Source organism: Pyrgilauda ruficollis, unplaced genomic scaffold, assembly GCF_017590135.1.
Source record: "Pyrgilauda ruficollis isolate IOZ18807 unplaced genomic scaffold, ASM1759013v1 scaffold10, whole genome shotgun sequence".
Taxonomy (NCBI): Eukaryota; Metazoa; Chordata; class Aves; order Passeriformes; family Passeridae; genus Pyrgilauda; species Pyrgilauda ruficollis.
In genome coordinates, this window is record NW_024508101.1 from 13,831,811 (window position 1) to 13,849,984 (window position 18,174).

An 18,174-nucleotide genomic window follows, 5' to 3' on the forward strand; every position below is an offset into this window, starting at 1 on the left:
TGATCTTTATATACACTGCTGAAACACCTGAATGTGTGCATCCAGTCAGTGTGAACAACTCAGGATGAAATAAAACTTCAGCTTCTTTTGCAAAAACAAAATACAGCAACTTCCATGGTCAGTGAGGTACAGGAGCTACAAAAGTGATGAACAATCCTCCAGACCTTCCCAAAAAGCAAACTGGACCCTCTATCTGAAAGACTGCTGAATTATTCAGTGTAACCCTTTATCTAATTCCACTCAACCATTTAATTTTAATGAAAGCATTCTAAAGAACATTTAATAACATTTTAGTAAGGAGGTTTATATAAAATAAGAAAGGAATCATCATAATTTTAAAATACCATTAATTATTAAACCCCTTCTGCCTCAAAAACTGACTACTCCTTTAAATAAATTTTTTAAAATGTGTTTATGGGACCATGGGGTCCTGCTTCTCCTTTACTATTAAGACCAGTTCAGTTTTGCTGCTCATATGAAAAATGTTCTGAACTGACTCAAGGTCCAACCTGCTAAAGCCCAAAGACGATCAGGTCTGTGTTGCCCACGCCTTTTTACAGACCCAGATTTCTGGTCTGTAACAAGAGGACAGTGCCATGTCAGTCGATATGACAGTCTGAATGTTGCTCTTTAACACATTTTGGTCCTGGTGTGAGTTAGTTTTCTTCATTATGAAAAATTCCTTTTCTGTGCTGTTTACTGCTTTAATATTCTAATATTTTTGGATGAAACAACAGCAAAACTTCCCCAACACAAACACCTCTAAAGAAGGGGCAGGTGTTTAGTCAAGGAAGAACTAACAGACATCAAAATATATCATTTAGGTCTTTGCCTATTATAGATGAAGATCTAAAATGATAGTTTCTTTCTTTGTACCCTACACATTTCATAGAAAACAAAGCTCCATGATTTAACAGAAATTCAAAATGTAGCAGCAAAGTTCTTTAAGAAAATAAAAAGTAAATTATTTTTAAAAATAAAAAATTGATGGTTTTTCATGCTTTTCTATGACCATACCATGAAATACAGGCATATACATGTAAACTAGAGTTAGCAAGACAGGTCCCCAGTTTTATTACAATTACTTTTAATGAGGGGTCTCTTCAAATTAATCTGCAGGATATTAAACTATTCAGTACACTAAAATGTGGAGTCAAAACTTGGTTTCCCTGAAGGAAAACAAAAACAAAAACCTGCAACAGATGAACTATGATGCTGTGTAGAATAATGTTTTAACACTTATTAAAGTGCTGAGTTTTGAAGGAAGCATGTAGTGGAAAGGAGTACCCAAAAATAGGAGTGTGCTTCCTCCCCACTCAGCAAATCCCAGCATTAAAACTGACTCTCAGTAATACCTAGGAAACACCTGTGCATACCTTTTATGTACTAAGATGTCTTAGATGTGTTGCCAGAACTAGTCTTAAAACAGAGTCGGACTCAACCCTCAAATCTGCCGACCTTCCATTTTCACTATTTATACGGTAGTAGGTTTTATAGATCAAAACAGAAATCATCTGATAAGACATTAAAAGTAACAAAAAGCCTGTGCTTTTTTTACAAATTGCTGAGAAGAATGACTATGGTACAGAGCCTCTCTTTTCAAAATAACAGCTGCTTGTACCCTGCAGGAAAAGAAGAAAAGAAATTGGGCTTTTGGATTCCAGCAGGGGTTCAGCAAAAGGGATAAAGAGCTGGCAAATTTCAGAATGCTGCCTTAACACATACCTGCTACCAGGAGATGTTCTGTTTGTAAAACAACAGCAAAAATTAGGGGGTGGTGGGAGGGTGTAATGGTGTGACTAGAGCTGACAAATGAGGTGTTGATTCCAGACCATATGTATTGAATTCTCCCCCAGAAACCCAGAGAACAGTCACAGAGTCCATCTGCTCTCTGCTGCAGAATAAAGCCTCCTTTGCTCGGAGCACTCAGTGCAGCATGCGTGTGAGATTCACCTTCCTGTGATTATCTCGGTGCATTCCCCAGCCAGCTTGTCTCATCCACCTGACAGCTGCCGAGTGATGTGGGCTGAGCCCAGTGCTGTCCCCGAGCTGGTGGCACGTTAATGGACAGCAGCACCACACGAGATGTGACAGGGCAGCCCAGCACTGGGTTTATCTGGCACCTCCTCTGTCCACTTCCCCAGCCTCTGCACAAGTGTCAGCACTCAGCAGAGCTGATTCTCCCTATCTAAGCAGCCTTGCTGAGGCTATGACAGGGATTCCTGTTTAAAATGTTCTTCTGCATTCCAAACAAGGCCAAGACTGCATTAACTGAGAAGAAAAGGATAGTCAATAAGTCCTGTAAAATTATGCCTACATCCTCACTTGAGGAATGACTGGGTCTAATTCTCTGAGCTCTGTGCTCCAAGAGAAAGGTGTGAGACAAAGGTTGGTAAGCAATTGAGAATATATTCTGAGTATTTCCTCACCTCACATCTCTTTTAGTATTAAATATACCAAGTAATTAGTGCTTTGTTATAAAATACTGTTGGGCTGCCTGAATAGTCTTGTAGTCATTTAATAAATTACTCAGCAAAAGAGTGAATTTAGCCAGGCGTCCACTGGTGAGGAGACTGCTAATTAACTGATATCCAGGCACGCAGCAATTACCCTTCTCCTCCCAGACAAGAACATGTCTATTCCAAATATGTGTTGGGAAAGAATCAAGAACTATAAAATATACATCTCTTCCAGTAGGAAGCGATTTGGAATGGCATATCAATCAACCTAAAGATTTGAAATTATGTGAACTAAACACAGAACAAGATAAAATAAAGAATCTGTGCTTTATGAAGAGAGTGAACTGGCGTCAGAAATAAGTTTCCAGCTGGGACCAGATTGCAAATGCCTTTATTCACTCTGCAGGAGTGGTTATTCATGCAAACAGTCCCTGCAAAGCCAGGGAAACAAACTCACATGAGCATGTAGTCACAACTGTGAACATGGAGCTTGCCATCTGACCTCCAAAAGCAACAGAACCTTGTGATGCTTTTACTGAAAATACCATAGGGACCTTGGGGTTTTGTTTATCTTCCTTAGACATGATTTTGCTGTCATTTCACATATCATGTTTTAGGAGGAAATTGGCTGATGCAATATTAATTTATGAGAGATTTTTATTCTTACACATTTGGTGAAATTTCCAGGTTGGTATCTCAACAACAGATTTGTAGCAAACAGGATGCTGGGATTTATCAGGCTTGCACTCCTTTTGGCTTTTTGGATGCCCAGCCATCAGGCAGACTTGCCAAGGCCAGCTGGGGCTGAGGCTGTGCTGGTGGGCACCCACCCACCTGCACATCACACAAGGGTGAGCACAAAGGAAACCAAGAGACTCCCCATGGTGAGCAGGAATCAGGGATTCCTGGAAGAGTGTCCAGACAGCTCTGCATCCTCCATTTAATGACCCATGAGGGAAGGGATGCATTTAGAATCGAGCTGTTCGGATTACAAGAGTTTTAAATAAAGGCTGAAAAAGAAATGTAAGAAGTACAATTGGTGCCCTAAGGGGAAAATTTCAAAAGCACGTATAAGATTTAAGTGCCAAGTTGCAAGAAGCTGTTAGAGCTAATATCCAAAACTGGAATCCAAGGCTAGGACAAGAGGTGATCTGGCACTCAAAGGTCAGCAGTCAGGCTAAATACCAAAGGTCAAGAGCCCAAGCCAGAAACCAAGATACAAGCCAAAGGTTAGGACTGAAATAGGTCCTGGATGCAAGCCAAAGGTCACAAAATGAGTGTTTTCAAATAGCCACACACCTCAGCCACTGAGTAGTCAGTGAACAGATTTGGATGCTCCCTAAACAGCACTGGTGCTAGCACTGGGAACATTCCTGGGCTGTGGACTTGCTGAAAGGGTCAGCCCAGCCACCAGTCCTTCTCAGCCATCATTGAGGTCACTCTGAGGCAGCCACATCCAGACTAAAGCTGGGAACAGCTCCCCTGGATTACACAGATGAGTGAAGCCCATGATAGCCACAATTTATCTGCAGTTTCCATTGGAAAAATTAAGTTATACAGATTTGCAAAGTTCCTGTTTTGCATAAGCTCAGTGGAAATGCAAACAAAGGCGATTCCAGATGAAGTATATTTTTTTAAAAAAAGGGTCCCACAGAGACTACAGAAGCCTCAAAAATCCCTGAACTAACAGAAGATCTTGTTACAGGATCTACATTTCAGTTGCCATTTTCCTCTATTGCCTTTTTGCTGATTATAACAGATGTCCTGCTGCTAATGTATCCCCTTGCCTACATTCAGATAAGAAAGACATTCACCTCTGATAATTTTACAAGGCAAACATTTTCTATTGTGAGCTTATTTCTAATGAGACACAGGTAACAAAAGTATAAAAAATAACCTTCTTATGAATAAATTAAAATAAAAAATTCATCCTAATGTCCCATTATATGCTTCATTAGCACATCCTCTGGAGAGCACTTGATGGTTTTGGGAGCATTTCAAAAACCAGCACAATTCTGCTTAAATCTACAATTAAGAGAAATCTTAAATAATAATCTCAGTGAACAGTTTGCAAATAGCCCATAGACCAGAATATGTTTTTGCAAACATTAATAATTAAATTCCAACTAGAGATCCATATGAAAAATCAGCTTAAAGAAACAGAATACAGACAATTTCCTTATGTTCCTCTATGATTTTTTTTCAAGGTTATAAAGAACTGATGGGGATTGAAGTAAGTTTAATAAGTCTCTCTATTATTCTGACATGATGGTAATAAAATACCATTGTACAATTATCTTCATTGTTACTCATTTATTTTTTTCTTTCTCAAAGTGTTGGACAAAGTGTCCCTATTCTGGCAGACATGCTTTTCTGGTAAAGTCAGTGTTTCAGTTACCATCTTTCACTTGCAGTGGATTTCCCTTACTGAGCCTTTAATTGTTTAAACTCAAATAAATAGTTACTACCCTTCAATCATCTCAGCAGTTGGCTTGGTGCCATCAAGCCACAGACAGCACTTGGCAGAAGTGTGGCCACTAAAGAAGCACCATGAAGTAGACAAGAGCCTATGAAGGAAATGTCTGAGGCTGGATAAAAGTAAAAATCCAGATATTACACAATATTAGGGGGATTTTATAAAGGAACAAGAATAACCCTTTTAACTTAAGCATTGCCAACAGCTGTTTGTAAGCCAACAGCATTGCCTGGCTCTTGTGTCACAGGAGCTCATGAATCACACAGTGGCCCTGAAGTGCTAAATCTTAAAGGTTTAGACAGCCTGCTTGGCCAGCCCCCACTGCAGCTGGAATTTAAGAACAAGTCAAAAAAAAAACCAAACACCAAAACAGAACATAAAGAGAGAATCTTACCAAAATATATGCCCATGATATGACCAGTCAAACAGTCCCCTTCCCACACAAACTCCTTACAAAGACATGCGTGGTTTTGTCTCCTAGACCTTCCCCTCAGCCTGAGCTCCCCTGCTGCTCCTGTGTGGACACTTTTGCTGCCAAGGGCAGGAGGAAGAGCCTTTCCCTCAGCTCCCTTTGCATGCTCTGCAGGAGCACTACCAGTCTCCTCTGTACCCAGCTTACCTCCCAGACACAGCACCCCCTGATCACTCACAGAACTAATCCATCATGAAAACAGAGCTGATCAGAATTTTTCTTAATCCAGTAAAGGATTCCAGTTTTATCTCAGAGTGAAAACACTTTACAGAGGCAATGTTTTGTTCTTTGTTTTGGTAGCTGATTTTGAGTCTTTTTCTGTTGGAGAAATGGTGGACTCTGGCCACTCCTGCGCTGTGGGACAGCTCATCACTTGTGGAATTCTGTTCTCCTGGCTGACAGGGCTATTTTGTCATGGAAGTGTCAAACTGTGTAACAACGCCCTGTCTGTGTCTGAGCAATGACAGGTGCACGCAGGGCCAGGGAAAGGCCAGCATGGTGAGCCTCACCTCCCCATCCCTGATTTCTGTGCCAGCTGTCAGCAGCCACAGACTGCACTCGGGGGCAGAGCAGGAGCTGGGCAGGCAGGCAGGCACTGTGTCACCGCGGGACTGCAGAGCCCAGCTCAACCTGCCAACTCTGGAAGGCGTCACAGCAGAAGGAAAAAGCAAGAGGAGATGTGGTCCTTCAGCTGTTGGTGCATATGTGCATTGTTTACACTGCAGCTCTCAAAGTCTGTTACATTTAATTGTTTTGAAAATCACATGGTTTGTACAGATTTTAGATGAGGTAGTAATTCTGAAAATGAGAACTAGTTGTACTGACCATGAGAGTCTTGAAATAACCTATTACAGCCTGAAATGAAAACTGGTACTCAAGAGGTCTTGAAATAATTATTTGAGATTATTACAATCTATTGGAGAGCTGTTCATCAGCTTGCCAATCCTTACCTGACAAAATCTATCACGCCTACACAAGCTCTTTATATTCAGCATTTCCATGCACTAATTCCACATGCAAAAGTAATTTTATTGTGATGGAGCACTGGGAAAAAAATTATTGTCTGAATACAAGGGATGGTTTCAACACACAACTATTGGTTTGGTTTTTTTTTCCTTTGAAAACACACCAAAGCAAGCAACCTAATTTGTAGATTAATCTCCCAGTTTATACTTATTTTCCAAATGAAAATTCAGGTAATTTGTGCACAGGATTTTGTAGAAGATTCTGTAGGAAACAGCCGTTTCTCTTTACACATGCAACTGCATACAACCCACTTGAAATTAATTAAATAAGATGCTGATGCTTTTGTTCTTTAATACTTCATTACTATTAGATCATTTATTTTCTAACACCAATGTCAAGGGACACGAGGTCCCAAAATTAAAAAGCTGCAATTGCACTCCCACCACAGCCCTTCAGGCCTGAGCTCCAGCTGTGTCTTAGCTAAGCTTTGTTCCAGTTTAGTTGCAAATTTCCACAGCACTGTGTGTGAATGCTTTCCCCTGAAATGCCCTTCCTGTGCCACTCCTCACACATCTTATCCACAGGGCTCCCCTGGTGATCATCACACAACTTTATGGCTCTTTTCTGGGTGACTGCAGCAAAGGAATTCTCCATCAGCCAGAACTAAATTGGAGGAAAGAGGCCAAAAAGAGGTGAGGATCTCATCCAGTTTATTTCCTTAGTCATGATGTAACAGTGACTCCTCCCCACCTCTCCCACCTGTCCTCCTCACCCCTTGCAGAAGGCCATCCAGAATGGGTGGCTCTACCTCAGAACTCCATTTCAAAGCAGGAGCACATTATGGATTCTTGACTGCAACTGACAGAGGCACAATTTAGCACATGACACACGTTCAGTCCTCATGGTTTGTGTCTCTGAATACTCTTGGACAAGACACAACCTGCAGAAAGCTGCCAAAGCAAAGAACAAACATCCCTGTGCTCACAGCAGGAATTAAGGGATGCTGTGCTCCAGGCTCTCACTACACCTGTGGCTGTTCCTGTTTTCAGCCCACAGAAGATGAGACCCACAGGAGGTGTTGGCTGACACTGAGGGGCTCCAGGACACCCAAAGCTGCTCCTTTGTCCTGGTGACAGCACCCAATGCAGCTGCTGTCCTCACCTTCCAGAGAGGTTCTGTGATCCTTCAGCATCCCACCAGCCCTTCCCTGCATGAGTGAAATACCACCAGAATGCCTACTGCTTCTACTGCTCTTCAGAAAGTATTCCAATTAAATTTAAGATGATGAGTAAATACATTGCACTCATTTTATGGCTGGGAAAATGAAGGTGGAGAGAGCTGCAGTGGTTTAATAACCTCTGAAATGAATGCAGGTTTGCTGATTCCCATTCCTCTGACATGGAAAACCCAACAAGCATCAAAAGCAGCCCAAACCACAGGGCTGTTTTACATTTTATTTGTTTTCAGTCATGTCTGAAAAGCTCTAGGAGCCATTTACTCTCAGAATCGTGTTGTATCTTCCTTATTAGCACCACAGTACCACATCAAGAAAAGTCTATTGAAAAATACACATTTGCTCATAAAAAATTCATCTAACCTATTTTGGAGATGATTGCTCTGATATGGGCATATTTTGCAAGAAGACAAAACATTTTAATTAAATATTAAAATAAAATATTAAAACAAAATAGTAAATGAAAAATATTGACAAATAAAAATAATATTTATTAAAATATTTTAAAGGAATACTGACTTGCTATTTTACAGCAAGGCTTCAGAGATAAAGCAGCATAGAAACCTACATTTTAAAATTTATGTGACAGTCCCAGTATTTAAAGGGCCAGCAACATGGCGCCATCAAATGTGGCTCAGGAAAAAAAGGATCTTTTAAGAAGACAAAAATATAAGTAGACAATAATACCATAAAGCTGACACAGTATATTTAAGGTAAATCAGTCAGTAATTAAAAATTGACTGAGTTAAAAACTAACATAGTTCTACTAAAGTAGCTTTCTCAAGGCTCAGGGTTACTACCACGATGCACTATTATTCCTGATGTATTTCTCAGTTCTGTACAGAGCAGGACCTTGCTAATCTAATTTTTTTTTTTTTTAACTGTACAAGGAGACCTAGGGGAACAGCTTACTCTGCTTGTAATAGTAATTGAATTTTTTTCCCTAACATTATTATAGCAATAAAATAGCAACTATGTGCAAAATCAAATAAGCATTTGAAAATCACTGATGGTGCACTTTTGCTACTGCAATATTTTGACCAATGAGTATTTGCAATGGAGCTCATTTTCAGCAATGAAATTAGCACAGCCTAATATATTCAACATCAGGCCTTGAGGCTACAGCCAGATAAAATATCCCAGAAGTAGCTAAAGATGTTTGTTCAAAGCCCAGTGTATCACATTATGCACATTAATCAGTAAAAGTCAGGCTGCACACCTGCATCCAATGGACTTACAGAGGCTGCCAGCACTGAAAGGCTTGCATTCAAAAATAAGTTGTATTTAAATTTTTCTACAAATTTACTCAGAAAAAACACATTGCTGGATATTACACAAAATTCAGAGTCCCAGGAATACCATTTTCTCTCTCATTCTGATTTATGTCAATGATAAACTTCTCTCTTTCCTCTGTCAGTGACAGATTCTAACTAAGGGTGAACACGATACAATTTGGAGCTGAACCTCTGTGCCCTAGTTAAAAAAAAAAAAAAATTTACCTGTCTAATTTCACTACCTACCTTCATCAGAGAAGAGCTGTCATATTTTGATGCAAATTCCAGCAATTTACATGTTTCAAGCTGGTAGGCAATGTCTTCCTAGAAAAACTTGCCACCCTTCCACAATCTCCTATGAAATGGCAAACCAGGTTAGAAAGATAGAGGAGATTGGATTACCTGTCTGCACCAGATCATTGTTTCTAGGAGATAATCCATAAATGATTAAGCCTTCTAATGTTATTGAGCAATGTAAGGAGGGCTGCCTGTGACCTATTTCACCCTCTTACACTGTTGTGGGAGTAGCTTTACTGTATAAATCAAATTGAGTATTTTCATTCTTCATTTTATTGAATTGTAACTGTAATTTAATGACTTTTCTCTGTTTCTTTCAATATTATTTCAGAATCTCTTGGAAGGACCATAACTGTTGGTTATACTCATATCCAAAATGTCAGTGGACACACAGATGGCAGCTTTTTTTGTCATTTTTCTTGTACATTATTAAGATACATTATTTCAGAAAGTGCTGGTTTTTTAATGTTTCATGCTTCACACTTTCTAGAAGATTTTTCCAATTGTACAAGGAGGGAAAAAAAGAAGAAAAATGAAAGTTATGCATTCCTTTACAGAATCATTACTGCAATTATTTCATTACAAAGAAAGAAACTTCTAGTTAAATTCACATTTCAGTATTGCAAGAGCAGAGAAACTCAGATGCTATGAAAAGCAGTTCTGTGTTACCTCTGTTTTCTACAGAGCATGGAAACAGGAAAAAAATCCCTACCTACAGCTGGGTAAGTCAGGAGTCCCAGAACAATCTTCCTAAACCTTGTCACTCCCATGTGATGATCCTGCTAAACCTGGAGTCCCTTTACACACCACCCTATCCCACCAATTTTAATTGTTTGATTAACACTGCTGCCCTATGGCACTGTTAATATGTAGCAATTTGGAAAACTTTTCCCTGAAAGAGGAAGAAGATTTTGCACAGGTAAAAACAAGTATCTGCCACCATGAATATGCAATAAGGTACCTGTGGCTGCAGCATTGGTGCAGAGAGAGCACAGTGCAAGCTGGAACTCCCAGGGAAGGCTGCTGATCCACTTGGCCCTCCAAAGAGAAGAAAAACTGCCAGGGAAGGTAACTATAGACCCTGAGCAGTTTATACCATATTTACACAAATGAGGAAAATGCTCAAGTAATGCCACCTGTGAAATCAAAGAGTTTTTCAAATAAAATGTCAGCACTTCAGAAATTCAAGCATCTCCTGCCCTTTTTTTTTTTTTTTTTAATAATTAAAATGCAAAATAAAAGTTCATTTAGTTATTAAGGAAGTTATGACCAGCACATTTCGTCCTATCCAGAACAGCCCAAATAAACAGTCTGTAGAATTACAGCCATTATCCTGAAATTTAGGGTATAGATAACAATGCAATTATTAATCAATAGCCCAGAAATTGCCTCCCATTACAAAACAAGGAAAGCATTTGCAAACAAACCAACAGAAGTGTGTCATTTGCAAAAGAGCTCATGAAACCAGGAATATCTGGCAATTGTTTTGAGTGGAAAACTGTAAAGATAAAATACAAGCTCTGTGAGTCACTCAGATTTGCAGGACTCCCTGGACCCTAATTCAGCCTGGAATAATAACAGGAAATGCACTGACTGGGAGCACTGGCTGCACTTCTCCCTCATCTGAACTGCAGCAATAAATCTTTTGCTGAGGATATTCAGCCAACAAGGGGAAAAGAAAAGTACTGAAGAACTAAGATTTTTTCTGTGGGAAGTTTAAAGGAGTGACTGCAGCCCAAATAAACTGTGGGAATACATCAGTAATCTACTGTGTAAAAAGAGGGGCCAGAAACATATATATAACATTTATATACATAACATTTATAACAGAAATGTATACATACATTTGTATAACAGAACTGCCAACAGCAGAGCAACAGAGACCCAGCCATGAAAGAGAAAAAGAGGGTCTTTATTACTTCATCTACCTTAATATTTACATAGACTAAGTAGACAACAGTACTTAGGGTAATAAATTATCATATCTGTCCTACAAAGCCTCAGCAGAATAAGTGAACTATAAAGCATGATGTTCTCTTCACTAGCTGAAACACAAATGGAATGTGTCCCACTCACAGAGCAAACAGGAAAAGGGCATCCTGTGCATCATCCCACTTGTGCCTGGCTCTGTGCAAGAACCAGGAGCAGGGAGTGAGAGAGGAACATTTCCCCAGCACAGCTGTGGAGAGGCCTGGGGAGATTTGCACCCCACAACACCCCCAGCACACACCCGAGCAGCTGCAACCCCCCAGCGTACCCCGAGACTCTGCCTGCACACACACTTTTTGTGCTGCAAGGCTGAGGACAGGCTGTGCATCCCTTCTGATACAAAATATTTTATTCCAATGCAACAACGGTGAAGACAGGCAGGGAGAATAAATTCACTGAAATGCAGAACTGGAACTAGCAGATGAAGGAGGAAAACAATCCATAAGCAGAAAGCACTGCTTCCCCTTCTTGCTGCTCCTTGTGATTCACTTTTAATGCAAGATGAAGCCAAGGAGTTTTCACAACTGAGATCTCACACAGCAGAAAATTTCCTTTGCCAGTAAGTTTTTAAATTTGAAAGATACCTTTTCTTTACAGTAATCTTGCAGAAAGGGGCAAGACGTTTAAGATGCCATTTAGAAAAAGTTTTTGTAATTTTCTGTTTGAGTTCTTAGAATGTTGTTGCTCTATAAAATAATTTTCAAACTTTCATTTCCTCTTATTGTCTTTCTCTAATTTAAACTGTTAGTGAACAATGAGAAGTTTTACACTAAAGTATTGCCTTTAATAGCAAACCCTACAGAACTAGGGAAAACCCAAATTTTATGGATTAGGTTCTTCTGTGGTGAAACCATTAGAAAGATGTGGACAATTCATGGAGCTCTAAAACACTCCATATGACTTTTGTTTAGGTTTTTTACTGATGTTTATGCTCTGGGGTTCAAGGGTGAGTTACTGGGATGAAGTTTTCTGTCTAGATTACTTTTTTCCTAAGAAATGCATTTTTACTTTACACTAGAACTGTTTGACACCGAAACAGGCATTATTGTTCTGTATTTTTAAATACATATTTAAAAATATGTATTTGACTGGAACTTGATATTTCCACTTCTTAACAGAGAGACTTTTTGTGGAACCACACAACTGCTGGGTCCTTGTTTATGGTTTGTGCATTAAATGTCAGCCATCATGGGACAGCTATCCTGTTAAGCTGTATTAAAATCAGAAGTTTGTCCACCTGCAACAAAGAACAACATGACCTGTGGTAAAACACAGCATAGCACGCATTCTTGAAATTCTCAGGAGGGTCAGGAGCTTGCCATGAACAAGGTTTTGTTTAGAAATTTACAAACCTGGCTTTTCCCTGTCACATTGCACAAAATGCTACAAAGGCACTTCAACCCAAGCGATCTTATATTGGAAGTAATTAATACCTTAGTTCTGATGAATATTCTGTACTTTCCTACCACTAAAATCACCACCAATTAAAGAAACTGCAGGAAAACACCCTGCATGTTACTTTGCTCTTGTTTCAGCCAACCTAGATACATACTACACACACTCTACTTTACATACGACAGTTTACTGTCCTCTGTGCCTTTACCTGAAAAATGTACCTGTGGATGATTACTCTACCTGAAAAAAATATTTAATCCCCAAATTCTTCTAAAATATTGAAAATTCCATATCCCACTGCAGACTGTGAATACTGACACACCAGAAAATGACAGACACGGGAGCAAACAGCATCACCCTCCAAGTGCTGCAAGACAATTCCTGAGCCTGTGACACAGCTCATCGCGCTTCCCAAAGCAGCCTGCAGTAAACTCCGGAGCCTTTGGGTTACTAATGGGGTAAATAAATAAAAACAAGATGCGAGGGCCGGCCCTCAGCCTCAGCCGTGCCCACGCGTGCCGGCCGGGGCGCGGCCCTGCCCAAGGCCCACGGCCCCGGGGCTCCGCCAAGGGCCCACGGCCCTGCAAGCGCTCAGTCGCCCGAGCTGCGGGGGGAGAGCGGGGACCGGGGAAGGGGCCGCGGTCCCGAGCTGAGACGAAGGGCCCGGGAAGGACCCGGCGGGGCGGAGCGTAGGCCCTGCCGGTGGCGGAACTGCAGGCGCGGGCCGGGCGCTCCGGCCGGCGGCGGGGCCGGGCGCGCCGCTGCACCAGCGCGGCTGTTGCCGTTCCGCGGGCGGGGCTGCCCGGATCCAAGATGGAGGCGGCGGGCAGAGCGGGGCAGGAGATGAGCCTGGCGGCCCTGCGGCGGCACGACCCCTTCATCACCGGCATCGCCGACGTGACCGGCCAGGTCGCGCTCTACAGCTTCAGCCCCAAGGACAACGAGTGGGTGAGTCCGGCGGGGCTGGCCCGGCCGTGCCCGAGCCCCGGCAGCCGCCCGGCCCGGCGCGTCCGCACGGGGCCCGCGCGGGGCTGCGCTCGCACAGAGGGAGTTTGGGGCTTGGGCGCGTTCCCCCCGCTTGTGCTGGGGGAGAGGAGAGAGAAGAATAGAGGGGCCAGAAACAAAGAGGAGGAGGAGGAGGAAGAGGGAGAGGAGGAGGAAGAGGAGGAGGAAGAGGCAGAGGCCGAGTGTGCGCTCGGGGAGGCGGCGCCGTTCCCCCTCGGAGCGGGGCAGCGCTGGGCCTGGGGGCGCTTTGGCTGCTGGTGGCCATTGGCTTTTTCTCTTTTTTAATCGTACTTTGTTGTTGTCGCTCGCGCCTGTTGCACAGAGCCCTAATTCGGGAAGGGGGGGATTTAAGAGACGTGAGTGTTTGTCACTGCATTAAAGCACAGCTTTGGCTTGGCCGCCGGGTTGGTCACGGAGCCATAAAAACGGGAATACGGGGAGCTCCGCGCTGTCACGGGCAGCCCTGGAGCTGCCCCAGCTTTCCTCGCACACGCCCGTGGTGAGGGGTGCTCTGGAAGCCGGAGTCTCACACGGAGCCATGGCCCACAGCCCTGCCGTGCTGCGCTGCTGGTGCTGTCCTTGGAGTAGAATGGAACACAGCCTCTCCGATATTTGGAGTCTGCCCCGTCAGGTTCAGCAGAAGGCTGTGGAACACTGTGTGTTCCACAAATACACACATCGGCAAATAGAGAGAGAGAGCAAAGTCTTTTGGAAGCGAGTTTAACTTCCTAATTTTTCTAATAAAATTTAAAAAAAAAATTGGTAGTTTCTGAAAATAGCAGATGATATTTTTAGGCCTGTGATGTCAAACCTTATGGAAAGATAAGGATATTGTAAGTCTGTAATTAAAACACTGTCCAAACCTACCTGTGTGAACAAGCTCATCCCTGAAGTGCATTTGTTCTTTTTGTAGGAGAAAACCGACATAGAAGGGACCTTATTTGTGTATAAAAGGTAAGGGCTGGTTTTTTTGGGGAGGGGGGATATAGTGGTGGTGATGTTTGTTTTCTTTCCTTAAGAAAAAAAGCTCCAGATGGCTTCCTGCAGAGTTTTCATACTCATCATTTTTTGTTTGTCCAGCTGTTAACTGCTGTGTGCTCATTAAAAAAAGAATAAACTCTGCACAGGGGTAAATAACTCTGTCAAAAGCCCCTAAAAGTATTGCTGAGAAAGCGTAAAACCTGAATGCTACATGTGTACCCACATCAAAAACTGGTTTATTGAGCTTATTTTATTAATCCAGTAGCATTTGTTAGTGCATTGAGTTTGTTAAATGCCAAGTCTCCCTTTGTCTCCTAAAATCCATGAAGCTGATTGTGAAAACCATAGAGATGAGAAATTAAATAATATGTTTTAATTTACTTCTGGAATATGGCATAAATTTTTGTAAATGGATGAAGTTGCCCAGAAGCTGGAGATTTTGTAGTGTCTGGTTTTGAGGGCTATTTGATTTCCTCTCAAAACCATGGAAGAAATTTCCAGTTCTCTAGGACAGGCAAAAGGGGTGAGGAGGAGAACCAGCACATAAAATCAATCATAAGTTCAAGTTTTAAATTATAGGAATTTAAATTAAAAAACCTAAATGAAGTAACAATTTGTTGAAGGTAAGAAATAGAAATAGAAATAATGCGGACTTAAGCCATCCTGAAGCAGACTGTCATATTTTGGTCATTACAATATTTTATCCTGGCACTATGTAGGGATTTGAGTAACCACTTCCTGCTACTTCAGTTCCAGCTTGGAAATACTTAGTGTAAGAAAGTGAACCAAACTTTAAAAAAATCACAACAAAAACCAAAGCAAAAGCTTTCGGTGTCACTAGCTGATGATTTCAAACAAGTTCTGTGAGGTGCATTAAGAGACTCACTTGTGATGGTAATGGTTGTTTACCCTGTCCTTGGAAGCTCTTGACAGACTTTTGTTGTCAATCGTTAGGCAAAGATGGCCACACTGTTACAGAAATCTTTGTATTTACCAGCTAATTGTGTCTGATTTTTAGCCTGCCTTCATTGTTGTTGATTATACACCAATTTACAGGCACGGTTGATTGCTGGCAGGACATTCATGCAGCAAGAGAAAACAGATCTAAAACTATCTTGAACTTTCAATGCTTGCTCAGTGTTCTCTTTTTCCACTTGGTGTCCAGAGAAAATCTAGATAAATAAAAATTGCTTCACTAAGCAATACAATTCTGAATAATTTACTTTCAGGACACTGGGTTAAGTCCTTATTTGCAGAGTATCCCTTTAGGAGGAAATTAGTGTTTATGGTTCCCCCTGTAAGTGTACTTCATGCTATTTAAGATAGCAGCTCTTTTTTATTGTCATGTCTATTTACAGTAAGGTAATGGTGCTGTGGAAGTGGTTTGGTTTTTCTCCTCTAATAAAAAAAATGTGAAATGCCTCAAAATGATCTTATGTCAAGTATTGAATGTATTTGCATTTTAATGGTGGACCTGCCCTAGTTTTTTTTTAATAGATTTTTCAGAGGCATATCTTTGATTCAGCAGTTTAACAGTGTAGAACTGTAATGTTAATCCTAATCCTGCTTTGAGGTAAGTGTAGTTTGAAATTGAAATTAGGTGGCATGCCAAGAAATGGCATAGAAAAACAACTTTGAGAGCTGCAGGACTGCTAAAGCTTCACATAATAAAGCTATGGAAATTTGAAGATGAATCATAACTTGGTTTCAGAAAATTGCTTTTGTTGATGAAGATATTAATCCTTGGTTTTGTTTTAATTGACACAATAGGTCAGCTTCTCCTTATCATGGTTTTACGATAGTGAATCGACTGAATATGCACAACCTGGTTGAGCCAGTAAATAAAGATTTGGAGTTTCAGCTCCATGAACCTTTTCTTCTCTACAGAAATGCCAGCTGTGAGTATAACTTTCTCTAATCCAAATAACTTCAGGTTCAGTTTTATAACCTAGATCACTTCTGATTACTGTGATGTCTGTTTCAAATATAATGTAATGGGGCAGGTTCCAGTGAAATATCTGATGATGTTTTCTGTCTACAATGCTAAGTTTACTTAAATATCTGTTCTATTATATTATCATCATTGCCTGCTTTCAGTAAAAAGCAAATATACTACCAACGTGCTCTGGTCTTTAATTAATGATCTGATAGGTTTAACCTAAACCTATTTCCCTCCTCCATCAGAATGTCCCCTTAGGGAACACTGCTTTTGCTGTGCCTTGGGGTACCTAATAGACCAGTCAAATGTTAATCCCTTCCTTTTTTCCCCATGGAAGACCTCTGGGATCTGTAAGAAGCAGGATAGATTCCATCCTGGTGACAAAGAACAGCCTAAGGCAGATGGTCTCCGTCGTTTCATAATCTTAGCAATCTTCCTTCCATAAGTGTCACGAAGAGGAAAAAGTCAAAACTCATCAGCAAATTCAAAAGTCTAGGAGGTTAGGGAAGTGACTGGCAACAGATTGGTAAAAATAATGTAATGAGTTGGGTGTTTAAGCAGATTGCTTGGTTTGCAAAGAAGGGGAGCTGTAGATGGAGGCAGTAGGGATAAGATGGACCTTAAGGTGTCAGGAAAGAATTGCAGCTCTGAGGTTGGTGACATAAGGGAAGCAAGAAGTTGGTTCATTCGTTGGCACTGCTGATGGCATAAGGAAACAGGAGCTGCTGTGGAATCACCATGGTGTCTGCCAGTGACTAGAGGATCATTCAGAGAAAGAATCACAGAATCATTTAGTTTGGAAAATATCTTTAAGATCATCACACCAAACCATTAACCCAGCACTGTGCAGTCCACCACTAACCCACATCCCTCAGTGCCACATCCACACATCCTTTAAATACCTCCAGGGATGGTGGCTCCACCACTGCCCTGGGCACTGTTCCAGGGCTTGACAACCCTTCCGTGAAGAAACTTCCTAATACCCAATCTAAACCTCCAGTGGCACAAATTGAGGCCATTTACTCTTGTCCCATTACTTCTTAATTGGGAGAAGAGGCCGAGCACCACCTTGCTACAACGTCCTTTCAGGTAGTTGTAATCAGAGAAGGTTGTGAGTTGTGCTGTTGTGAGTTCGTTAGAAACCCCTGAAGCCAGTTGTTTTCCTTGATAAAAGCTCTCCTTTTCCTGTGGGACACAAGTGTAAGATCTGTGGAAAGCTCATGGGTTTAGGATAGAGATGACAGAATAGTACAAGGAAGGGAGGAAATCATACAAAGGTCAGCAAGGAAAAACATACGGACCTGATGTGGGAATTGATTCTGAAGTAATCAGCAGTATTTTTTTCCTCTTATTTCTGTGCCATTGACATGTTAAAATACTTTGGTCAGAAACTATCATTTCTTTCATTACCCCATCCTGTCTCCAGTGATTGCAGATGGAAGATGTCCAATGTCATGAGTTATCTTCTCAGTGCCACAAATAAACTGCAGATGAGTTTTCTTGCCCTCTGAGAGTGTTCACTTTGTTCAAATACAAGCTTAAAAGCATTGAAAATGGCATCTAAGCTTTTTATTCCTTATAATTTCCACATCACTTACTCCCTTACATTTTGCATTAAGCTGTTTTGTTTTGGATTATTTTCCTTATATAAGGTTTTCTAAATTTTCTGTCCTCTGAAAGAGTTAGA

The 18,174-nt window shown here is 41.2% G+C and overlaps 1 protein-coding gene across 1 annotated transcript in view; it reads left to right on the plus strand.

The window, feature by feature from the left end:
* Positions 1–13,237: 13,237 nt before the first annotated feature.
* DCP1A (decapping mRNA 1A) overlaps positions 13,238–18,174 on the plus strand; it is a 32,159-nt gene continuing 27,222 nt past the window's right edge. The window contains exons 1-3 of the mRNA XM_041463867.1: positions 13,238–13,510; positions 14,481–14,521; positions 16,319–16,446. Of these exons, the coding sequence (XP_041319801.1) occupies positions 13,376–13,510; positions 14,481–14,521; positions 16,319–16,446 (304 nt within the window). The 5' untranslated portion in view covers positions 13,238–13,375. The remainder of the gene's footprint in view (positions 13,511–14,480; positions 14,522–16,318; positions 16,447–18,174) is intronic.